Source organism: Myodes glareolus, chromosome 6 (genome assembly GCF_982192425.1).
Source record: "Myodes glareolus chromosome 6, mMyoGla1.1, whole genome shotgun sequence".
Taxonomy (NCBI): Eukaryota; Metazoa; Chordata; class Mammalia; order Rodentia; family Cricetidae; genus Myodes; species Myodes glareolus.
In genome coordinates, this window is record NC_142031.1 from 50,039,364 (window position 1) to 50,066,369 (window position 27,006).

Consider the following 27,006-nt stretch of genomic DNA (forward strand, 5'->3'; position numbering starts at 1 on the left):
ATCTAATGGGAGCTCACCAAGGCTAGCTGGACTGGGACTGAACGAGGATGTGATCAAACCAGACTCTCTGAGTGTGGCTGACAATGAGAGCTGACTGAGAAGCCAATGATAATGACACTGGGTTTTGATTCTACTGCATGTACTGGCTTTTTGGGAGCCTAGTCTTTTTGGATGTTCACCTTCCTAGACATGGATGTAGGGGGGAGGACCTTGGACTTCCCACAGGGCAGGGCACCCTGACTTCTCTTAGAACTGGAGAGGGAGAGGGTAAAAGGAGTGGGAGGGGTGGGAGGTAAATTAGAGGAGAGGAGGAAATTTTTAATAAATAAATAAATAAAAACATTCTTTTCTAATGAGAAGGTGGATCTGGATGGGAGGGGAGGTAGGAAGGAAATGGAAGGAGAGGGAGGGGAAACTGTAGTCAGGATATGGTGTATGAGAAAAAATTAATTTTAATAAAAGGGTGTAGAAAAGGATAAAAAGGAGAGGAAAGTTGGATCTTTTAAAGCTGGATTTTTTTAAACAGCAATGATATACTGAACTGACTTTCCGATGAGTATGGATAGCATTTGTGCTCTGTTGTGTGGTTATCATGTGTTCAAATGCACAAAACTGGTACAATACAGATTATACACAATGAATAATTTATTTAAAAAACCAACATTTTTTTTAAAACTAACTTTACATCAAGTGATAGAAGCATTATTAACAGTGGAGGTCAGGGATTAGTGATCAACAGTGTGTCTGTATTAAACACATCTCATTGACATTTTTCCTTTACCATAATTTGTTTGAAAGGTACCTTGTAAATCTTGTGATACTAAGAGGTAGTGATAGTGATGGGAAACAGAGTCCAGTATACTTTTTGAAATACTAGATGAAGGAGAAAAGCAAGTCCACACAACTAGGACTGCACTCCTATAAAAGCCAATCTTCTGGAACTTCTTATGTAGACTAGGCAGGACTTGAATTCAGAGATCCATCAAGTGCTGGGCTTAAAGGTGTGTGCTGCTGTGTCCTGAAACTGGCATCTTTAAAATGGGATTAACTTGTACATATTAATTAGTTCCTCTTGCTACATTACTATAGCCAGGTGAGACAATTATTTAAAAGGATGGAATTTTATTCAACCTCTTAGTTGAATAAATAACACAATACTGTTCAACAATAAGAAAACCAAATGACACTGAATTGTAATCAGTTTATTTGTGTGCATGTGTGTGCTTGTATGGGTGCATGCCTGTGAGTGAAGGTGTCCTGGGATGTCAGATGCATCAGATCTGGCTGTGAGCTGCTGGACATGGGTCCTGGGATTAAAGTTGACTCCAATGCAACATCAACACATGATCCTTTAACAGCTGAGCCATCATAGTGTGCAACATTCCTTTATACTAGTAATAGTTACAGCACTTAAGTATACTTATAATGAGTTATGGCATGTAAAAAGCACTAAAAAATCTTATTTGGGATTGGTGCAGGGCTCAGGGGGGTAAATCTCTTGACACTGCAGCTTGCCAATGTACAAACTTTTGAAAGTTGTCTTTGACCTCTACTCTTGTACATCTGTAATAAACACAAATCTCTCTCTCTCTCTCTCTCTCTCTCTCTCTCTCTCTCTCTCTCTCTCACACACACACACACACACACACACACATAACAAAATGCAAAAAAAAACTTATTTGGAGAAAATAGACATCCCAAAATACAATCAAAGAATCTAAGTTTGAGAAAACTAGAGTGCCCACTCAAATACATGGAAGTTGCCAAGGAATTAACAATTTAAAAAGAATCCACTATGTAATGACACCCAGAAAAAATACTAACACTGATATATTTTCAATTTCATATCAAATACAACTACTCAAAAACTACCCAGTGGGCTAATGAGATGGTCCAGCAGCATGTCCATAAGCCTGAAGACCTAAATCCATCTTCAAGACTCACGTGGTAAGGAGAGTTGTCCTCTGACATGCAAACGTGCACCTCAAACACTCAATCCCAAACACATACGTGCCAACATATAACTGCAATTTTAAAAAGCATTTACTAGTAAGTATAGTCTACCAGACAATAAACACATTTCAATTCAACAAATCCAATATAGCTCTACAGTAAAGGGTAAAGCATTACCTCATGATTTAAAAACAATAATAAAAAATACTCATTAACTGACGGATTTGCAATTGACTTGGCAAAGTCCATCTCCACAATTCAGTTTATGTTCTTGCTCCTTAATGTGGTGTCTTGATGGCCTTCAAATGTGGGCTCAGCTTACTCAGCTCTTTGAGCAGCAGGGACGACAGGCATGTGCAATCATACCAAAATTATTCACTAACTTATACTTTCAATGAAAAAGAAAGTCAAAAAGTCTTGAGTAAGAATAGGCAAATGTAAACACGCATAACTTTTACTTAATTTCTTTCAGTGTTTATTTAGGAATATTTATTTACATAAACTAATTTGCTCGAGATATTTACATTTCTCACTTTTATAAGATTCAATTACATAAGAAAATCACAACATTCTTTCTTTTTCTGAGACTCATGTAGCTCAAGCTGACCTTGAAATAGCCATGTTAAAGAGCCCCACTTTCTCTTTCTTTTTTTTTTTTGAGTTGGGGTCTGGGTATCCCTGGCTGACCTGGACTCCAGAGAGATCTGCCTGCCTCTGCCTCCCAATTAGTGGGATTAAAGATGTGTGTCACCACACATGGGTCTCTCCTATGACAATTTAATCTATTTGGAACTGGTTTTCTTAAGTTTTCTGAATTGTATCCATGCCCTCTGTATTCAGTGTTGCAGTTTTCTACATTCTATCCCCCATTCCGAGTGCTGGAATAAAAGGCATACATTATGATGTCTGATGTAAGAGTAGGCTTTCATCCTATGTTTACTTGCACATATGGGGAAAATTATACTTATGCTAATTTTATATTATCGCCAGTATATTTTCATGTTTGTATTTAAAGGTCTATGTGTGTATTTTGCCTGTATGTATGTGTGTGCAACATTCAGAAGGCATTGGATCAACTGCAGCTGGAGTTAGATAACTGTGAGCCACCATGTGGTTGTTGTAAATTATACCCCAGTCATCTACAAGCACAGCAAGTACCCAACCACTGAGCTATCCCTCAAGCCCAGTCTTGCTGTGGGACAATGGTTTGTACCCTGTCACTTGTATTTTAAATAAAGGCTGATTGGTCAGTAGCCAGGCAGGAAGTATAGGCAGGGCAACCAGACAGGAAGTATAGGCGGGGTGAGAACAGGAGAATTTGGGGAAGAGGAAAGATTCAGTCTGCAATCGTCACCCAGACACAGAGGAAGCCAGACACAGAGCAAGCAAGATGTGACTGCCTCGTTGAAAAAGGTACCAAGCCACATGGCTAACACAGACAGTAATTATGGGCTAAAATAAATTATAAGAGTTAATAAGAAGCCTGAGCTAATAGGCAAGTCAGTTTATAATTAATGTAGACCTTTGTGTGATTCTCTGGGACCTAATGGCTGCAGGCCCTGGCAGGACAGAAACCTCAGTCAACACAGTCTCTCCATTTGTTTCTGGAGAAAGTATACACAGAAAAGCACAAAATGTAAAACTTACATAAGAAACCTCACTCACAAGAAAAACAAGACAAAGGCTGGTGGGATGGCTTAGAAGGGAAAGGAACTTGTTGCCAAGCTTGAGGATCTGAGCTCCATCCCTGGGACTCACACAATGGAAAGAGAACTGATTCCAGCAAGTTGTCTGCTGAGCTCCAGATTTACACCAGAGCAATGGTGAGTTCTCCAACACTTCATGCAAATAAACAAACAAATAAGTAAATGATAAATATTTTAAAAAGCAGGTTGATTACTGTTACACATGGTTTACACAAGTATAAGCTTTAACCACTGGGTTTCTTTTCACTGTGAGATCTTTCATGTCTTCGAAGGTATGAGAAATACACAAATTCTTTCCCACATGGATTACACTTGTAGAATTTCTCTCTAGTAGTGTGAGTTTTTTCATGTATATGGAGGGATTTGAAAAAAGTGAATGCTTGCCCACACTCCACACATACATATGGCTTCTCTTTAGTATGCGTTTTCTCATGCCTGTAACAAGCACTAGAGTGGGTGAAGGTTTTTCCACAACATTTACACGTGTAGGGTTTCTCTCCAGTGTGAATTCTTTCATGTTTTCGAAGGTATGAGGAAAACATAAATGCTTTCCCACACTCTTGGCAAACATAGGTCTTCTCTGCAGTGTGAATTCTTTCATGGTTGTAACAGTTGCCTGCACTGATGAAGGCTTTTCCACATTGTTTACATGCATAGGGTTTCTCTTTGTTGTGAATTCTTTCGTGTTTGTGAAGGTTTGAGGACCGTCTGAATGCTTTGCCACATTGACTACATGCAAAACGTTTCTCTCGAGTGTGGCGCCTTTCATGCTGGAGAAGATGGTAAGAATGAATACACGCTTTCCCACAATGTTTACATATATAACTGTGCTTTCTCTTGTGAGTTTTTTCATGATTTTGACGGGCCAGGGAATACATGAAAGTTTCACCACAATGTCTACATGAGTACGTTTTCTCTCTTGAGTGAATTCTCTGATGTCTGGTCAAGTGACTGGAATGAATGAAGGTTTCTCCACATTGCTTACATGCCAGTGATTTTTCGCCAGTATGGATCTTTTCCAATGTTTGAACACAACTTTTTTCCTTCAAGGTCTTCTCAAATTGCTTACACTCACGCAGCTCATCTCCAATGCAAGTTCTCCCATAATCTTGATGAGAACTGGGATGACTACAAGACTCATTAGATTGTCTACTTTCACAGATGTTCTCTCTAGCAGGAGCACTCTCAAGTGTTTGAAAGGACTCAGAATAAATGAAATCTTTCCTACATGCCTCATGTTTAATAGCCTTCTCCATATGTTCCTGAAACACATATGGTTTCTCTTCAGTTTGACTTTGAACGATCATATCGGAAGATGAGTGACCACTGATGTCTTTTACATTCATGTGGCTTTCATAAACTGTGACTGCAGGATGATGGTCTGCATTAACAGCGTTCTCTGGCACCTGCTGGTGGGTCTTTGCACACTCACTACTGTGTTCATAGTCACAGAATCGCTCAAGGACCTGAATTCTGGAAAAACAAAAATGGAGGTGATTATTGCTATTTTATTACTAAATAAGTAGTGGATGATGGATTTTGTGGTCTCTGCCTGTGCAGTAATCAGGAGCCAGTGGCATGAGGTGAACAAATTGAGGGCAAACTAGACCACAGAGAAAGACCCTGTTCTGAGAAGGAAAAAAATGTACTGAGTCTATTTCAATTACAATTTATAAACACAAAGAACTGAGCATTCAGCAAGGGCTGAGGAAGTATATAACCATAAAAGGTTCTGTAGTACTAGTCTGATAAACACTGTCTATGATACAGTTAACAAAGCTTATTCTTTATGCACTATAATGTGAACCAGACATTCTCAAATTTTAAATAGCTGAATATTCTTCAGGCAATTTATTGAAGATGGGTCTCAATCTAAACCCTAAACTCACCTTTTCTTCCCACATAAACCTTATAAGGTCCAATGGTAACTTGCTAAAATACATCAAATAATTTTGTAGACAACAGGTAGTTTCATATAAAGATTCACCGGAAAATGTTTCAGCTAAAGTGTGCACCGCATTTTGTTACTGCTTTCTCAAAACAGCGCAGTAATAAGTGTAGTCCAAGAAATTCCACGCAAGTACTACAGTAGACTTAAAATTATCCATTTATGAGTTCTCCAGCTCAATGAAGTTTTAACAGAAAAATTGATATTAAGTCAATTTACATATTTTGTTTGTTTGTTTTTCAAGACAGATTTTTCTCTGTGTAACAGTCCTAGATGTCTCTTGTACATCAGGTTGCCTTGAACTCACAGAGATACATCTGCCTCGGCTTCCTGAGTGTTGGGATTAAAGGCATGCACCATTACCGCGCGGCTTGCATTTTGATCTATTGGGATGGTTTCTTTATTTCTCAGATGTGCTCTCCCTCTCAAATATCTGATGCAAACTCCCTTTTCTGTAACTGTGAATTACCTCAGGTTTCTCTGGAGTTCTTGGCAGTCCACATCAATATTTTCTTCCTCTGTTTTCCGCAGAAATTAAAAGCAAGAAATCATTGTTATTCAACCTTATACACTAGCTATTACTTTCCCACATTTTCTCTAGTATAACATGACCAGGCATGCTCCATTTACCACCACATTCCCTTTCAATATCTCAAGCCATATAATTACACTGATGACTAAGAGTTTTTCTCCAAATGAATAAGAAAAGAAATTAATTACAACTGTTTTGTTGTTGTTACCTATGGAGATAAGGTTCATAAATGTTTCCATCATCACATCTCTGTAGAGCTTCCTTTGACAAGTATCCAACAGAACCCACTCTCCTAGAGTGAACTTCACAGCCACATCGTCAAAACTCACTGGCTCCTAAAAAAAGTTCACAGTATTATTAAAGTGCAGTTATTAGAAGAAAGCTTAAAAACACTGGAGATACATTAGTCACATGACTTAATACATTCATCTTATATCATGGCCAGCACAAACTTTTAATCATCCTTTCATCTTCTCACACAATTCTAAAAGTAATATATGCCTATCTAATACAGAAAATATGGATCAGAGTACTTGGCTGTGCTGCTGCTTTCAACTATTCTTTGTACCTTACACCACAAGTTCCTACAAGTGAGAACCCATAGTGAACATCAGCTCTGCTGAGCATGCACAGGTATAAGTGTCTGTTAGAAAACTTCATCTACTTCTAGGGACTGGGGATTTCACATAAATTGGTGTAAACAGCTTAACTATAGAGAAGTGCTTGAGATATGGCTCAGAGGCTAAGAGCACTGGCAGCTCTTCCAGAGGTCCTGAGTTCAATTCCGAGCAACCACATGGTGGCTCACAACCATCTGTAATGAGATCTGGTGCCCTCTTCTGGCCTGCAGACATACATGCAGGTAGAAAACTGTATTCATAATATTTTTTTAAAAAAAGAGGTGCTCACAGTTTATGCAGCAGTTTATGACAACACAAAATAGTATTTCACAAACTATTATCACTGTCATTCTCAGCATACTTGTTAAATAGTGAAACATGGTTTTTATAATATCAAAATCTGAAAGAAAATTTACATGAAAAATCTCTTATCACTGATCTCAAAGATAATAGGAAACACCGCCTGACAAGTTTTGTTACTTAGATCACTGAGCACATCTTTTTATGATGTGCTCATTATGAGCAACATCATTATGAGCAACATCATTATGAGCAACATCATTAGGAAGACTGTTTTTAAAAAAGTTTTTTATAAAAGAGTTTTAATTCAAAACAAGTAGTTTCTCATCAACAAACCTTAACTTAATACTAATACAACAAAGGTCAATTCTCTATGCTCCAATATAAGCACTGCATACTATTTCTAATAATGTCAATGGATAGTGACAGCACAGAAACAATGGCACTGTTCTTAGAAAGAGATTAATGTCACAAAACATACGCTATCATGGCTGCATCAAATTCTGTAAATCTCAAAAAACTTTTAGATTGTTAACAAGAATTGCTTATCAAAATCTGTATGTAATAATAAATGTTTGGTACCATAAATATATTAGGAATAAGAAAATGATAGTTTGATCCCGTAACATGAGGGCCAGCTTGTTGGGGTTTCTGTCCTGCCCAATACCCCACAGCCAGCAAGCCCCAAAGAAAATCACACAGAGGTCTCCATAAGATATAAACGGATTGGCCCATTAGTTCAGGCTTCCTATTAGCTCTTGTAACTTATATTAACCCATTCTCCTTATCTATGTTATCCACATGGCTTGGTACCTTTCTCAGGAGGGCAGGACACATCTTGCTTCTTCTGTGGTCTGTGCAGGCCTAGGGAGGGAGCTTCCTGCTTCCCAGAATACTCCTGTTCTCATCGTCCCACCTCTACTTCCTGTCTGGTTGACCCACCTATACTTTCTACCTGGCCAATCAGCTTTTCTTTAAAACATGATTGACAGAATACAGACAATTCTTCTGCACCACTTCCCCCTCTTTTTTTTAAACAAAGGAAAATATCCATAGTCCATTTTGGGGAAAGTGGGCATAGTATTCTAGGCTACTTCTGGCTGGTTGTGGGTGCTGATAATCTTATGGGGACCTAAAGAAAATTGAGAGTTATGATTAAGTCCTGACTGGAGTATCCTGTGAGTCTTGATCATCTCAGGCAGCAGTCTTGAACCTGTTCTGGATGTAGAACTCTGTCATCTGGGCCATCTGTTCCTACCAGAGATTTCACAGGTGGTCTTCCTTGACCAAACCTGATTTTTCTTAACTCAGAATGAATCCACAGCCTCTCATTTTCTGTGGAAACAAAATCAAAATCTCTTCTCCAAAGTAACATACCTTTTGACTTCAGTTTTGAAGCCAAGGTATTTTCAAAATACCTATCTGGGATTAATACAGCAGCATTTATAAGCAAATATCTTTTAGCAGCTGTTGCTCCTTCCTCAGCATTCAAACAATTCAAATATACAGTATCAAGGTTCTCTGTGTATTTTTCATCTTTATGTGGCTTTATTTTAACCTCTGTTTCTTTTATTTTTACTTTTAACTTTTGGCTTTTTGAGACAGGGTTTCTGTGTATTTTTGTCCTGAAACTCACTTAGTAGACCAGGCTGTCCTTGAACTCACAGAGATCTGCCCGTCTATGCCTCCCTAGCTCTGGGATTAAAGGTGTGTGCTACAACACCTTGAACTCACAGAGATCTGTCTGTCTCTGCTTCCCAGGCATTGGGATTAAAGGTGTGTGCTACCACACCTTGAAGTCACAGAGGTCAATCTACCTCTACCTTCCAAGTGTTGGAATTAATGGTGTACCACCACACCCAGCTATTCTCTTTCTTTTTTTAAGGACTTTAACTTTTTTCTCAAGTCTGTATATATTCTTAACACACTGTAAACCATTTAGAGGCTTTCTTTGTCTTTGAATCCCTCTTTACTGTGTATCTCTCTTTTTCTGACCATATGAGAATTTACCAAGCAATATCAGTACAGTAGGACTAAAGCTGTGGTTTTGACAGCTAGATCCAGCCCATTCCTTAGTTTTCTGTGATTCCAGCCTCGTGGTGGAGGTACCGGCTGTAGCCATGTTTATTGCCACAACTCTATGGTGTTTCAAGGTCTCTGCCAGCAAGCAAGCTGTAGCATTCTGCTCACAGACCACATTCAAATGCACCGTAATCAGACCACCTGCCTGAAAGAGTCAGAGTTTGTCCTGGCAGGATGGCCCAGAAAGCTGGCTTTTAAAAACAGCACAGCTTTTTTTCTACTATCACTGAAAAACGAAAAGCATGCCTTCAGCTTTTCATCAACACCATTTAAGTGTTTCATGGCAGGACCTATTAAAAGAGCTGCAAGGTTTTGCAGCTAAAGCTGAGTCAGGAAGTGTCTCTTAAATGAGAGTGCTTGCCTCTAGCGAGCAGAGCCCACCGAGAGAGTGCTGCTACCAAGAAACCATGTGTAATGCTGCTATTTTGTTCTAGAATTACTTCTCAAGCTGTCTCAGGCTTTATGTGGATGTAGTTGGTGCCATTTGTAACATGTGGGCCTGCTTGTCGGGGTTTCTGTCCTCCCACCAGGTCCCACAGCCAGCAGGCCCCAAAGAAAATCTCAGTCGGTAGAGCATGAGACACTTAATCTCAGGGTCGTGGGTTCAAGCCCCACGTTGGGTGCCAGATCTGAACATGAAGTCACAAATGAATATTACCAAACCCACAAGTAGGAGGTAGAGGGACCTTGAATTCAAAGCCTGCCTGGGCTGAATAGCAAAAACGAGAAATTGAAAAAGAGTATGATAGACTTTGGAAACCCACTACTCAGGGAACTCCACCATAAAGACAAGATGAACAGGACAAAGGAAAGGACAGTAGACTTCAGTAACATGAGATACAAACAGAAAATTCATGGACAGGAGATGAGATCTTGATCAGTATTGAACCTGTCTGCTGTATAATGTGATTACAACTTGGTATCTACTTGGAAGCATGCTCTATAATCTCTTCTATTCCATGGACAACAATCAAGTTTCATACAAAACGGGGAAGATGAAAATAGAGCTGTGTGGCACATGAAGCAATTTCTGAGTAATTATAAATAGTGAGGCTAACACAAGCAGAAAGGACAATGAAATCCACTCTGCATATAGCCAGCTTCACGTCACCCTTATCTCACAGTTACATTTTGTCTAAACATTTTTTTTTATCACATTCACTCTCTATTTAGTTCCACCTTCTACCCTAATTGTTACCTTTTGCTTTTTGCCTGCTATTCTGAAGTCTTTTCTTCTCTTTCAGATTTCATCCATGGAATAAAACATACCCCATAAATTCTTTCTGCTTCTAGGTTAGTATGTTTATAGTACAATCTTGAGTTCAATCTATTTTAGTATAATCTATGTTACTTCTTTATGGCTGCACAATTCAACCCAGATTGAGTATATGCACACATACATAGTAATATTCACACAGATAGCTATGTGTTAAACACACAGACTAGAATTTAACAAACCATGGACTGATGTTTGGCTAGGCTGACTATACAATACTGCTACTCTGTCACTAGATGTGTGTGCAGGTGGGAGAAGAAACAGTGCAGTGGAGTTCAGACAAAAGCCAGCAACCAAGACAAAGACAAATCAAGCTGTAACTGAGTGTGAAGCTTCCTCATTGCTGCTGACTTTCTTCATGAGGAAGGGCCTTAAGCAGGCTACGGGGGGACAAAAGTCAGCAAGTCAAAAGTTAGGGAGGTAACCAACCACTTTCTGATTGAATTTGAGGCCAATCCCACAGGAGATGATAATGCATGTTAGGGCTGCCTTGCGGCTGGCAGCTGTTTCCTTTCTAAGACGGGCAGGTATCATTCTCTGATGCACCTGCCTAGAGATTTCTTGTTGAGATACATTTTCCTTTATTAATTATTTGGTACACTGCACTTGTACTTTTCAGTATTCTCGGGGAACTTAGCTTGATTTTTGTATCACTATTAACATTTTAAAAACTCCTTTGAGTAAGTACCTTCACATCATCTTTGATGACAAACCTTGTAAGTTTGGTTGCCCATAACAGATGTTTTGAAGGCATAGTTTCTTCATTTTCATTTCCTTCATTTTTCTGGATACCAACCTTGTTTAACAGAATTTGAAATACATATTCCCCTTGGTGTAGCCTATGGGTGACACTATTGTCTGACCTTCTATTTGATACATTTGAGTGTTTCATTTTCAAAATTTCTGTAATTCCTGAAGGATCTTTATCTTGGCCCAGGGAAGTGGTTTTCCTTGAACCCACATAGTGAAAGAATACAACTCATTCCTGAGTGTTGTATTTTGAATTTCTCACACCGTGTACATGTATGAGTATATTCACATGTACATACAGAGATAGACAGTGTAACATTCTATGGTAGTAACCATTTAAGGTTGGAATTGTTCTTAAGTATTAATTGCATAAAACTATTTTAAGGAAGCCAAAAAAATGGCTCAGTGTGTAAGGGTATTTGCCCAAAACCTTAATTCAATTAGTGTAAGTAAAAAACCTGACTCCTGTTAGTTGTCCTCTGACATCCAGAGATGGGCACACATACCTCATAAATGTATAAAAAAATTTAAATACAGCTGAGTGTTCTATTAAAACATTTGTCTGGATCTTCCTGCAACCTCAATGGAATGCTGAAACACAGCCTACTACAATACAGAGAGGACCAAGAGGTGAGTGACTAACCACTAGGCAGGACCGCCCGACTCTTTAAGCCCTCCATACAGGGGCAAAACCCCAGGCCCCTCCCCCACAGGCCTCAGCTTCTCTAACCAGCCAGCAGGAGAGATTCCTGCAGGCATACCCCTATCCTATCCATCAGACCCTGCAAGCTGCAAGTTCCACCCTACCCCAAACTCACATATACACCAGCAACCTCAATGGAACTCTGAAACACAGCCTGCAACTACACAGAGAAGACCAAGAGGTTAGTGATCAGCCACCTGGCAAGACACCCCACACTCTAGGCCCTCCCTAGAGTGGAGCAAAATCTTTGGCCCCTCCCCACCTGTTTTGGCTACTATAGCCAAACAGCAGGTGAGTTTCCTGCAAGTAGGCTGCTCCAACACTCTGAAAGCTAAAAGTCCCACTCCACCCCCAAACCCTCCAACACTCCTAACCCCACAGCCTCAGAAAAACACTGAAAAACAAGCTACAACTAAGTAAAGAGGATCAAGAGAGCAAACCAGGAGAGCAGGCCAAGAGAGCAGGCTAAGAGAGACCTCAGTGGCTGCCTGAGATACAGACACTGACAGTACAGAGCAGACCAAGAACAGTTTCCAAAGACTTAGACAGCCACTGGAAGTCTTGGACCAAGACGCAAAGACACTGCTGGCATAAATTGAAGGAAGAGATGGGTAGGCACCAATGTGATAATTCATCCAACAAACTAAAAAGCAACATGGTAACACCAGAAGCCAGTGATCATATAACAGGAAGGCTTAATTATCCTGACTGAAAAAAAGGCAGAAAAAAAGATTTTAAACATAACTTTATGAAGATAATGAAAACCTTTAAGGAGAAATTAAGAACTCCCTTAAATGAATAGAGGAAAAGACAAACACAAAATTGGAAGATATTAATGAATCCTTCAGAGAAACCCAAGAAACCCAAGAGAAAACAATCAAACTGGTGAAGCAAACAGTTCAAGACTTGAAGACTGAAATAGAGGCAATAAAGAAAACCCAAACCAAAGGAATTCTGGGTAAATGAAGGAACTACAGAGGCAAGCATAATCAAAAGAATATAAGAGATGAAAGAGAGAATCTCAGATGTTGGAGATACGATAAAGGAAATTGATTAATTGGTCAAAGAAAACAAAATCCAACAAATTCTTAACATGAATCATCCAGGAAATCTAGGACACCATGAAAAGACCAAACCTAAGAATAAAAGGCATGAAAGAAGAACTCCAGCTCAAAGGCACAGAAAATATATTCAACAAAATCATAGAAGAAAACTTTCCCAACCTAAAGAAATGATATCCCTATGTAGGTACAAGAAGCTTACATAACACCAAACAGAATGGATTAAAAAATGTTCCCTCACCATATAATAATCAAAGCACAAAATATAAAGAATAAAGAATATTAAGAGCTGTAAAGGAAAGAGGTCAAGAAACATATAAAGGTAGACCTATCAGAATTACACCCAACTTCTCAATAGAAACCATGAAAGCCAGAAGGTCCTGGACAAATGTGCTGCAGACACTAAGACCATGGATGCAAGCCCATACTACTATATCCAGGAAAGCTTTCAATCACAATTGATGGAGAAAACAAGATATTTCATGACAAAACCAGATTTAAACAATATGTATCCACAAACCTAGCCCTACAGAAAGTACGAGATGGAAAACCCCAACCCAAGGAAGCTAAATACACCCACAAAAACATAGGCAACAGATAATCTCCCACCAGCAAATCCTGAAGAAGGGAAACACACACACACACTACCACCAAAAAATAACAGGAATTAACAATCACTGGTCATTAATATCTCTTAAGATCAATGAACACAAGTCACCTATAAAAAGTTACTGGCTAAGAGAATGGATATGAAAACAGGTTCCATATTTCTTCTGTGTACAAGAAATACACCTCAAACTCAAAGATAGACATTAACTCAGAATAAAGGGTTGGGAAAATATTTTCTAATCAAATGGACCCACAAGGCAGGTATAGCTATCCTAATAGCTAACACTTCAAATTAAAATAAATCAGAAAAGACTAAGAAGGACACTTTCTCCTCATAACAGGAAGAATCCACCAAGATGAAGTCTCAATCCTGAACATTTATGCCCCTAATACAAGAGCACCCAAAAATGTAAAAGAAATATTACTAAAGCTTAAATCGCACATCATACCCCACTCACTAATAGTAGGAGACTTCAACACTCCACTCTCACAAATGGATAGGCCAACAAGACAGAAACTTAACAGAGAAATAAGAACTAACAAATGTCATGACTCAAACAGACTTAACAGACATCTACTGAACATTCCACCCGAACTCAAAAGAATATACCTTCTTCTCAGCACCTCATGGAACCTTCTCTAAAATTGACCACATACCAAGTAACAAATCAAGCCTCCACAGATACAAAAATTTGGAGTAATATTGTTTCTTATTAGATGACCATGGTTTAAAGTTAGAATTTAATAACAACACTATTCTCAGAAAGTCTACAAACTCATGGAAATTGAACAGTGAATTATTGAAACACTCCTGGGTCAAGGAAGAAATAAAGAAAGAAATGAAAAACTTCCTAGAATTCAGCAAAATGAAGGCAAAACATACCCAAAATTATAGGAGACTATGAAAGCAGTGCATAGAGGAAAGTTCATAGCACGAAGTGCCCACATAAAGAAAACAGGGAAAGCTCATGTTAGTGACTTAACAGCACATCTGAAAGCTCTCGAACAAAAAGAAGCAGACTCACCCAGGAGGAGTAGAAGACAGGAAATAATCAAATTGAGGGCTGAAATCAACAAAAGATGAACAAAGAAAACAATACAAAGAATCAGTGAAACAAAGAACTGGTCCTTTGAGGAAATCAACAAGAGAAAAACTTATCAACTAATCAAAAGGCAGAGAGAGAACATGCAAATTAACAAAATCAGAAAGGAAAAGGGGGACATAACAACAGACACTGCAGAAATTCAGAGAATCATCAGGTCATACTACAAAAACCTGTATTCCATAAAATTGTAAAACAAAAAAGAAATGGACACTTTTCTGGATAGGTATCATATACTAAAATTAAACCAAGACCAGGTGAAAAATTTTAACATACCTATAAACTGTAAGGAAATAGAAGCTGTCATCAAAAGCCTCCCAACCTAATATCACCCAGGGCCAGATTATTTTAGTGTAGAATTCTACTAGAACACCCAAGAAGAGCTAATACCTATATTCCTCAAATTGTTCCACATAATAGAAATAGAAGGAACAATGCCAAACTCTTTTTGTGAGGCTACAGTTACCCTGATACTGAAACCACACAAAGACTCAACCAAGAAAGAGAATTATAGACCAACCTCACTCATGAACATCATTGCAAAAATACTCAATAAAATACTGGCAAACTAAATTCAAGAAAAATAAAAAAATCCACCATGATCAAGTTGGCATTATCCCAGAGATACAGGGATGGTTCAACATACAAAAATCTATCAACATAATCCATCATATAAATAAACTTAAAGAAGAAAACATATGATCATCTCATTAGATACTGAAAAAGCATTCAACAAAATCCAACACACCTTTATGATAAAGGCCTTGGAGAGATTAGGGATACAAGAAACATAACTAAACATAATAAAAGTGATATACAGCAAGCTGGCAGCCAACATCAAATTAAATGAAGAGAAACTCAAAGCAATCCCACTAAAATCAGGAACAAGACAAGGCTGTCTACTCTCTACACATCTATTCAACATAGTTCTTGAAGTTCTGGCTATAGAAAAATAAAGACAACAAAAGAAGATCAAGGAAATACAAATTGGAAAGGAAAAAAATCAAACCTTTCCCTATTTGCAGATGATATGATAGTATATATAAGTGACCCCAAAAACTCTACCAGGGAACTCATAAAGCTGATAAATACCTTCAGTAATGTGGCAGGATACAAGATCAACTAAAAAAAATCAATAGCTCTCCTATATACAAATGATAAAGAAGCCGAGAAAGAAATCAGAGAAACATCATCTTTCCCAATAGCAACAAATAACATAAAATATCTTGGGGTAACACTAACTAAACAAGGTAAAGATCTATTTGACAAGAACTTTAAGTTTTTGAAAAAAATTGGAGAAGATTTCAGAAAATGGAAAGACTTCCCATGCTCTTGGATAAGTAGAATCAACACAATAAAAATGGCAATCCTACCAAAAGCAAGCTATAGATTGAATGCAATCCCCTGGTCTTTTATCCTGTAACTTATATTATTTTTAATGAAATGCTGATTGGTCAGTAGCCAGGCAGGAAGTAGAGGCAGGGTGATGAGTACAGGAAAATTTTGGCAAGAGGAAAGGTCAGTTTGCAATTGTCACCTGTAGTAGGAAGACCACTTGTTGGTTCCTGGATTCTCAGCCCCAAAATAATCACACAGAAACCATATTATTTAAATCACTGCTTTACCCATTGGCTCTAGCTTCTTATTTGCTAACTCTTACATCTTAATTTAACCCACCTCCATTAATCGATGTATCACCATGTGGTTGTGGCTTACTGGCAAAGTTTCGACATGTCTCTGGCCGTGGCTCCATGGCTTCTCTGACTCCATCCTTCTTTCTCCCAGCATACAGTTTAGTTTCCCATGCCTAGCTAAATTCTGCCTTGCTATAGGCTCAAGCCAGCTTTCTTAATTCATTAATGGTAATCATAGCATACAGAGGGGAATCACCCATCACCTCCCCTGTTCTATTTAAATAAAATAGGAAGGTTTTAACTTTAACATAGTAAAATTACATATAATAAAACAGGTATCAGGCAAGAATTACAGTTACAATATTTTTATCTACTTTATCTCTTATCATAACTAAGAAAAACTATATAATCAATCCTTCAAGTCCATCAAAGACTCCAGAAAGATATAACATTACCTAAGAAAACAGGAAGTGCATTGTAAGGTACTTCCAGAATTCTAGAATTGACAGAGACATCTTGCTGCCTGGACAGTCACCCAAAGTTCTTCTGTAGTGCTGGGGCATCTATCTTCAACCTAAAGGCCCATAGTATCCAGCAGACTTTTTCATGAAGCAGGAAATTTCAAAAAGAGTTTCACCTATATTGGCAGTTTGTCAGTCACATTTTTCTGTGTCCTGCAGAATGTCTGGCAGACTCTTTCATAAAGCAGGAACCCTGAAGGACCATCTCACCTTTAGGCAAGTTCATTAGTCATTTCTCTATGGGTCCTGAATGTCCAGTTCATCAAGTAGTCCAGGCAAGAGCAGTTTCTTGCCCAAATGGCTAACCAACTCCACAAGGAAACTCTTCAATGCCCATCATCCTCTTGAAATAGATTGGTGCAACCAGAAGCAGATGTGTCTCATTGTCATGAAAAGTCCTAAGTTCTGGAAACATTTTTAATGCTATATTCTGAAGGCCTCTGAAATATTTGAAGAATACCTATCTATCTAGAATGCATCTCTGTAAATATGGAAAACCTAACATGACAAATGCTTGACTATTATAGATGATTATCTATTAATCTATATTTCTTAATTATACATTATATTTTGAAATGAACTGCACAAACACAATACCTTAATCAAGAGCAGAAATACATGTACATATAACAAAACTGACCTTAAATTTGTATCACTAAACTAAGATTCATATAAATGCAAATCTCTATAGCATATCCCCATTTAAATGTAAACAAGTCTTTATAAACAATATTTGGGAATATAGGCAAAGTTCTCTTCAAACTGTCTACTGCTTTTTGTTGGGCAAAATATTTTTTGAGGGTATTCAGAGCAATCTTTTGGGGGATCATGGTCCATCAAACCACATTAATCTGGAATGAATCCTCAGGTTCTCATCCTCTGTGGAAACAAAAGAGAACCTTATTTCCAAAGCAACATATCCTTAGAGCCATATTTTGAAATCAAGATATCTTTAAGATATATATTTTGGTACTTAGCTCCTTCACAGTCAAAAATTCAAAGAAAATACAATAATATACATAATCCAGACTCTCTCTGTATATTCCATCTTTACCTGACTTGTTTTTACTCCTAACTTTTTAATATTTATTTTATTTATAAACCATTTAGTCCTTTTATAACTGTCTATGCTTTTTTCCTTTTCTCCCCCAAGCCTACATACATTTATCCAACACTATGACCCATTTTGAGATCTTTTCCATCTGAATTTGTCTTTATTGAGTATCTGTAATACTTTACTGACCAGAAGTGCTTCCTAAAATGCTAAACCCATTCTTATGAACTTAAGCAGTGCCATTGCTAGGGAAAATATGGCACTGTCTGCTTGCCCCACCCAGACCAACATGGTGGAGGAGGTCTGTTTACTGCTTCTGAGCTGGGCACACCTCCCCAGTTCCAAGTATGCAGCAGGTCTATGTCAAGCCATTAAGCAGGTTGTAGCACTCTGTTCACAAACCCATTCAAATGCTAGGCCTCCTGAAAGAGCCAGAGGTTATGCTGGCAGCAAGGCCCAGAAAGCTGGCATTTCAAAATGGAGTAGCTATTTTTTGTTACCACTGAATCAGGAAAACCTCTTTTAAAGGAGCTGCAGCACGCCACCAGCCAGAAAAGCTCATTTTGGAAAATAAATGCAGCTAAAATTTGTTTTTTAGTGTCTAGACTTCCTTTACAAGCCCTCTCACTTTGGGTGTCAATTTGTTGTAAGGAGGCTGCTTGTTGATTGCCAGGTGCTCAGCACCAAAATAATCACACAGAAACTATATTATTTAAAATCACTGCTTGACCCATTAGCTCTAGCTTCTTATTGGCTAACTTTTACATATTAATTTAACCCATCTTCATTAATCTGTGTAATGACATGTGGCTGTGGCTTACCAGCTAAAGTTCCAGCATCTGTCTCCAGCAGGGCTACATGGCTTCTCTTTGACTCTGCCTCATTTCTCTCCCCAACATTCTGTTTAGTTTTTCCCACCTACTTCTGTTCTGCCTTGCTCTGCTATAGGCTCAAAGTAGTTCTTAATTAATCAGTAGTAATTACAGCATATAGAGGGGACTTCCATATCAGTCACCAAGCTGCAGAGGAAGCAAGATGAGAATCCTTCACTGACAAAGGTACCAAGCTACGTGGCTAACACAGTCAAGAGTAATGGGTTAATGTAAGATGTAAGAATTAATAAGAATCCTGAGCTAATAGGCCAACCATTTTATAATTAATGTAGGCCTCTGTGTGTTTGGGGCTGAATGGCTGCAGGACTTGGCAGGACAGAATCCACAGCCAACAAATGGTGCCAATGTGGACAACTACATACACATAAAAGCTGAGAGAGTTTGAAAAGGAATTATAGACACAAAAAGAGCAGAGTTAAGCATGGCTTCTTGGTAGCATTTTCTCTGGTGACCTCTGTTTGCTTGAGGCAAATGCGCCTCATTTAAGAGAAGCTATCTGACTCAGCTTTAGCTGCAAAGACCTTGCAGCTATTTTAAGAAGCTCCAACTATCAAACACTTAAATGGTGTTTATGAGTAGCCGATAGCATACTTGGTGGTGGCAGGGACTTTGAAACTCCATAGAGTTGTGGTATTAAACATGGCTCCCACCAGTACCTCCACTATGAAGCTAGACTCCCAGAAAGCTAAGCAATGGGGTGGATCCAGCTGATAATGCCACAGCTTTAATCTTAGTCATATCGTTTAGCAAATTAAAGACTCATGTGGTCAGAAAAAGAGAGATATACAGTAAAGATAGATTCAGATGAAAGGAAACCTCAAAATGGTTTACAGCGTGTTTAAAAATATATGTAGGCCTGGAAGAGAAAAGAAAAGGGATAAAGTCCTTAAAATAAAAAAGAGAGTAGTTGGGTATGGTGGCACATACCTTTAATCCCAACAATTGGGAGGTAGAGGCAGGCAGATCTCTGTGAGTTCAAGGACAACTTGGTCTACAAAGTGAGTGTCAGGCCAACCAAAGATACACAGAGAAACCTAGTCTCAAAAAAATAAAAAATAAAAACAAAAGAAATAGAGTTTAAAATAATGCCACGAAAAGATGCAAAATACACAGAGAATCTAGATATAATATATTACTGTGCTCTCTTTGAACTGTTTGATGGCTGAGGATGGAGCAACAGCTGCAAAAATATATTTGATAATAAATGCTGCTGATTAATCCAACATATATATTTTAAAAATGCCTTGACTTCAAAACTTAAGTCAAAAGATATGTTACTTTGGAGAAGAGGTCTTGCTTTTGTTTCCACAGGAAATGAGAGGCTGTGACTTCATTATCAATTAAGAAAAACAAGGTTTGATCAAGGAAGAGCCCCTGAAAAAAATCTCTGATAGGAGTGGATTGCCTAGATGTCTGAGTTCTATATCCAGAACAGTCACAAGACTGCTGGTTGAGATGATCAAGCCTCACAGAATATTCCCGTCAGGATTTGACCATAATTCTAAATTTTCTTTAGGTCCTCATAAGATTATCAGCACCCCCAATCAGTAGGAAGTAATATGGAAAGCTACACCCACTTTTCCAAAATATGGATATTTATGTTTGTTTAGAGTGATGGTTACAAGATGTTATAGATAATGATCTGGACAAAAAAAGCTAAACAAAGGATATTAGATTCAGAGTTCTTGTTTTTTAAAATAATGGGGAGAGTGCTGTGGGACAATGGTCTTTTATCCTATCACTTGTATTATTTTTAATAAAACGCTGATTGGCCAGTAGCCAGGCAAGGATTATAGGCTGGTGATGAGAACAGGAGAATTGTGGGAAGAGGAAAGGTCAGTCTGCAGTTGTCACCAAGACACAGAGGAAGCAAGATGCGAATCCCTCACTAACAAAGGTACCAAGCCACATGGCTAACACAGACAAAAATAATTGGTTAATGTAAGATGTAAGAACTAATTAATAAGAAGCCTGAACTAATAGGTCAACCAGTTTATGATTAATGTAGGCCTCTGTGTGCTTATTTGGGACTGAATGGCTGCGGGACTGGGTAGGACAGAAATCTCTGCCAATATTCACAGTCCTTGAAAGAACAATACTCAACTTCATGTGGAAAAACAAAAACCCAGGATAGCCAAAACAATCCTACACAATAAAGGAACTTCTGGAGACATCACAATCCCTGACATCAAGCTGTATTACAGAGCTACAGTAATGAAAACAGCTTGGTATTGGCATAAAATTGGAGAGGTTGACCAATGGGATGGAATTGAAGACCTGGATATTAATCCACACACCTATGAACACATGATTTTTGACAAAGAAGCTAAAATTATACAATGAAAAAAAGAAAGCATCTTCAACAAACGGTGCTGGCATAACTGAATATCAACATGTAGAAGAATGAAAATAGATCAATATCTATCACCAAACATAAAACTCAAGTCCAAAGGAACTAGAGACCTCAATATAAATCTGACCATCCTGAACTTGATAGAAGAGTAAGTGGGAAGAAGCCTTCAATTCATGGTCACAGAAGACCACCTCCTAAATATAACACCAGTAGTACAGACACTGAGAGCAACAATAAAGAAATGGGACCTCCTGAAACTGAAAAGCTTCTGTAAAGCAAATGACACAGTCAATAAGACAAAAGGCAACCTACTGAATGGGAGAAGATCTTCACCAGCCCCACATCAGACAGAAGACTGATCTCTAAAATTTATAAAGAACTCAAGAAATTAGACATTAAAGTTCTAAATAACCCAATTAAAAAATGGGGTACAGGGGCTGGAGAGATGGCTCAGAGGTTAAGAGCATTGCCTGCTCTTCCAAAGGTCCTGAGTTCAATTCCCAGTAACCACATGGTGGCTCACAACCATCTGTAATAGGGTCTGGTGCCCCCTTCTGGCCTGCAGGCATACACACAGACAGAATATTGTATACATAATAAAGAAATAAAAAAATGGGGTACAGAACTAAACAAAGAATTCTCAACAGAAGAATCTCAAATGGCCAAAAGGCACTTAAGGAAATGTTCAACATACTTAGCCATCAGGGAAATGCAAATCAAAACAACTCTAAGATATGATCTTATACCAGTCAGAAAGGCTAAGATCGAAATCACCAATGATATCTTATGCTGGAGAGGATGTGGAGTATGGGGAATACTCAATACACTGCTGGTGGGAATACAAACTTGTACAACCACATTGGAAATCAGTATGGTGGTTTCTCAGAAAATTGGGAATCAACCTACCTCAGGATCCAGCAATGCTACTCTTGGGCATATACCCAAAAGATGCTCAATCATACTATAAAGACATTTGTTTAACTATGTTCATAGCAGCATTATTTGTAATAGCCCAAAACTGGAAACAACTCAGATGCCTCGCCACTAAAGAATGGATAAAGAAAATGTGGCACATTTATACATTAGAGTACTACTCAGTCATCAAAAACAATGACACCTTGAAATTTGTATGCAAATGTATGGAACTAGAAATCGCCATCTTGAGTGAGGCAACCCAGACCCAAAAAGCCGATTATTGTGTGCACTTACTCATAAGTTGATACTAGCTGTAAAGCAAAGAAAATTGAGCCTATATTCATGATCCGAGAGAAGCTAAGTAACAAGGTGAATCCTAAGAAAAACATACATAGATCCACCTGGAATGGGGAAACAACAAGTTAACCTGACAAAATTGGGAACATGGGGATGGGGGGAAAAGAAAGAGTGGGAGGGGAAAAGAATGAGAGAAGTGGGGAGAAGAACTTGAGGGACCGGGATAGTTGAGACAGAAGAAGGACAGAGATGGGAGCAAGGAAAGAGATATCTTAATTGAGGGAGCCATTATGGGATTACCAATAAACATGGCTATAGAGAAATTCCCAGCAATCTACAAGGATGATCCCAGCTAAGATCCTAAGCAATAGAAGAGAGGGGGCCTGAATTGGCCTTGCCCTGAATGATGAATAGCTTAAATATCACCACAGAACCTTCATCCAGCAACTGATGGAAATCGAGGCAGAGACTGGCAGCAAAGCACTGGGCTGAGATCCCAAAGTCCATTTGAAGAGTGTGTAGAGTGAGAATATGAGCAAAGAGGTCAAGACCATGATGCGGACACCCACTGAAACAGTTTACCTGAGCTAATGGGAGCTCATCAATGCCAGCCAGCCAGGGATGGAACCAGCATAAGACCCAACTAGACCCTCTGAATGTGGTTGACAGTTGCATGGCTGGGGCAGACTGCAGGGCCACGGGCAGTGGCTCCAGTATTTATCACTACTGTTTGGACTGGTTTTTTGGGAACCATGATCTTTGGATGAATACCTTGTTCAGTCTAGATATAGTAGGGAAGGTCTGGACCTTTCCCAAAGCAATATAGTAGGGAAGGTCTGGACCTTTCCCAAAGCAATGTGCCTTACCCCCTCTGAGGAGTAGAAGGGGTGGGTGGGTATGTGGAGGAAATGGGAGGAGGGGAGGGAGTGGGAACTTGGATTGGCATTTCTAATAAAAAAAAAAAAGATTATTTTCTTTTTTGAAAAATAAGAAAAAATATCATGTCTGAAAAATCGATACATATATTAAAATACTAATTGAGACAGCATGAACAAAAGCTGTACAGAAGCCCATAAAGATACAGAATGATAAAAAGTGACAGAATGGAAATATAATTTTTACCAAAGGAGATAGTAGACAAAGAACATGTTTCTCTCTCAGAAAAGTTTGTATTTGGGTGAGTGAGATGGCTCAGAATTTAAGAGCACTGTTGCCCCTCCCCCAGAGAACCAAGGTTTGATTCCCAGCAGCTATATGGGGGCTCACAATCATCTATAATTCCAACTCCAGAAAATTTGATGCCCTCTTCTGACTTCTTCATGCAGTGTATTAGTGTGGTGCACAAACATACATGCGTGCAAAACAGTCATACACATAAAATAAAAGTAAATCTTAAAGAGAGAGAGAGAGAGAGAGAGAGAGAGAGAGAGAGAGAGAGAAGGTTCCTAACTGCTTTCAATGAGAAAGAATTCAGATTAGGGAGTTAAGGTTGTATATTTAAAGTACCACATTCAGAAACTTCTTGGAGATAAGTCTAACCAAGGGGGGAAAAGACATCTACAAGGAAAATTATCTAATAATAAAGTAATTGAATTATTATGCCTATTATGTCAGAGAAATAATATTGTAGAAGTAAATAATTCTGCTGAAAGCAGTCTGTACAGTCAATGTAATACTAACAAATGTTTCAATGATATGCTTCACAGAACTAGAGACAGTCATACTAAAATATTTGTGGAAATATAAAAGACCTGCAGATACAGAGACCAAGAGAATACAACACTGTGTTTTCAGTCAGTTCTATGGGGTAGGGTCTTTTTACTCCAAATAGAAATTATAAACAGGCATGAAGAAGGTCTTTAACCACTTGTCTTTGGCCTCCTTCCATCCCTCGTGGTTGGTATCAAGGAATCACGGTGCATTTTTTCAAGTTCTACTATGTGCTCAGAAGCCAGAATTCCTCAACTCAAGGACCTAAACATTTGCTTCCTCTATGAACCTCTTCTACTAGTGACATCTTTAAGTTATTTTTTTCTCCTGTGGTGAGTGAAAGCCTTCTAGCCTATTCAGTTTCAGCCTCTACCCTAGTGCAGAGTATCACCAGCCTGTCTGTGCCATTCTTCCTGCCCTGTTTGCAGTCTGTTCAGTTGCTGCTACAAATGATCAAAATGACTCAGCTACTGAATTCTAAGAGACTGAAATAGGCACAATGCAAACAAACAAACAAAAAGATTTCAAAGTTACTAGCAGAAGTGATCAATGACTTCAAAGAGTATACCATCAAGGTGAGACCCAAATTACCCAGAATACCTTGAGAGAAACAGCAGACTAAAATGGACAAAAAACCCCACCAACATGAATAAACGTGTCAATGACATCCAAAAGAAAGTCAAAGGATACTCAGATTGTGAGGGGAAAACATGGAGGGGGACGAGTAGAATACTAGAAATTTTTAAAAAGTGAATCAAAAACAGGGGAAAGGATCATTAAAAGATAGAACTAAGCCAAAGAAAGCATATCTAGATGGAGATTAAAAATTAATAATCCTGGAAATCCACTGGACAAAAGAAGATAAATAGTAAGTACATAATGAAGCTGAATATCAAATCTAGATAAATAGATAGACAAACACAAAGACATTTAAAACACAGAAGTTTGGTAAAGCACCACTTAGGGTGTGGCTGAGAACCCCTGAGCAGAAGCTCTGTCGGGAAGGACTGATTGATCAGAACTAAAGTGGTATGGAGACTAGGACCTGTACCATGTCTTGAGATAGCTTTAGCACCACTAAATAGCCACTCCTTCTTCATCTTTATGTCAGAACCAACATTCTGTGACTAACAGATAAAATTCTTTTGGAATTTATTAACTTAGTTTCTACCAATCCCCAAACTAAGAATATCAACAGGCGGCATTTGAGGCCTATATGAGAGATTCCCTATTTTACTATAACCACCTTTCAAATGTATCTGTGTATGTATTTTTAAAAAGCTTTGATTTATGACTTTTATCCTGGTATTATAAAACATCATGAAATTCCTTCCTCAGAAGAGGAGGCAGAAGAAATGTAAAAGCCAGAAGTCAGGGAAATGCTGTCTTCTGGAAATGCCAGAGCTCCTGTACCCACGAGCTCACAGCACCTGTGGTTACCTGCCCAAGATTGGGCATAGATGGGGAGATACTGTACCGGTTCCCCATTCACTGAGCAGTTAATAACAATTAACAGTTTTCTGGAGAATTATGTTTAGAGGAAACAGACCACTGATAGGACGGATTCCCTTTCCAAACACCCATGCAGGCACTGGCAGCACGGACTGCGGGATTACTAAATAACAGTAACAACAACGACAATAAAATTTGGAAGAAAGTCGTGTTGGGAGTATATAGGAGTTGCTGGAAGGAGGAACGGGGTGGATATGATCATATTTCATTGTATATATGCATAAAAATTTCAATACGGAAAAAATTTTTAAAAGGACTCAAAGGGATCACGAGAGTAATTTAAAGCAGGTCAAATGAGAGTGCAAGGACGGGGAAAAAAGTGCTCACCGTCCAAGCTCAGACAGCCTGGAGTGTGAGGAGCAGCGCTAACCCCCCCAGAGCTGCAATGTCTGCGGTGGACGCAACCCGACAGGGCCGGGACTGGATGAAGCAGCTTCACAGCGACGGGACAGCACCTCAAATTCCCTGCTGCTTGCTCTGCACACACTTCAATAGCAGGTGGGGAGCCGGCGCTGGGGCCTTCAGCTCACAATCAGCTGCACAGCGCTAGGAAAACGTCAGGGCGGCAGGCGCCACATCACACCACAGCCGCGGCAGAGTCGCAACCCCGCAACCCCGCCAGGGGCCCAGGGCGCACTCACCATTTCCTGCTTCTGCTGCACCCAGGGGTCGCCCCAAAGGGGCCTACCATCAGCTGGAAGCATAATCAAAAAGGTCTCATGGCTTCTCGCTACTCAAACTCGGCTAACGGCTACACCTTCCGAATATCCGTTCTTCTCATTGGACAATTAATGCAAAGTCATAACAGCGTTCCTGATTGGCGGATGATACAGGCGGATGATACAGGGATGTGATGGGGGCTTTGGGGAGGTTGGGAGCTATGAGAGGGTTGTAGTGTGTGTGGCGGGGGTGGGGGGAAGAGTGGGTGTTGTGGGGGGAGGGAGCATCTTATAACCTGGAAAATACCCCTTCCCTGCAGGGTTACAGCTACAAGGACAGGTTTCAGCAGTAACCTTTCTACCCAGGGTTTCCCGCCTAGAATAAACCTTTAAGGAAGCATGTATTAAGGGGGTTTTAGAGCATTTTCCCTGGTGTACTTAGTGGGCCACAATAGGTGCTTCCGATTACAAATAGTGCTACTAGTTTCATGGTGGAGCAACCAGGTTCAGTACGATGACAGGGAAGGAGAGGTCCCTAGGTCAGGAAGAACAGCCTGGAATGCACGCTCAAGGATGACGCCTGTGGACTAAAGATGAGCCTTCTGAAAGATTGATTAGAGTTTGGAGTGTTACAAGTCTATTACCTAGGGCCTTTCTCAGCCCTCCGAATAGCCATTGGTGGCCATCTTCTGTACCTGACCCAACAACTTGACGAGTATTATGGAAATCATTTGGAATAGGCAATAGAACAGCAGTTTCCTTCGGAATATACAGAACACTAATTTTCTGACAAAAAAAGGGACAAGAATATGGTC

General features: G+C 39.1%; 1 protein-coding gene across 2 annotated transcripts; it reads right to left on the reverse strand.

Annotated features, from left to right (window-relative positions):
* Window positions 1-627: 627 nt before the first annotated feature.
* Window positions 628-26,305, reverse strand: LOC125404119 (uncharacterized). 2 transcript variants are annotated; one of them, XM_048439869.3, is made up of 4 exons: window positions 26,174-26,305; window positions 6,348-6,474; window positions 6,077-6,125; window positions 628-5,132 (listed from the first exon to the last, which is right to left on the reverse strand). In XM_048439869.3, the coding sequence occupies exons 1-4, from the start codon at window positions 26,234-26,236 to the stop codon at window positions 3,884-3,886; spliced, it is 1,488 nt and encodes a 495-aa protein (XP_048295826.1). In that variant the 5' UTR covers window positions 26,237-26,305; the 3' UTR covers window positions 628-3,883. The 2 variants fall into 2 exon arrangements, with proteins under 2 accessions (XP_048295826.1, XP_048295827.1); XM_048439870.3 differs by lacking the exon at window positions 26,174-26,305 and adding an exon at window positions 25,860-26,024.
* Between the last annotated feature and the right edge of the window lie 701 nt (window positions 26,306-27,006).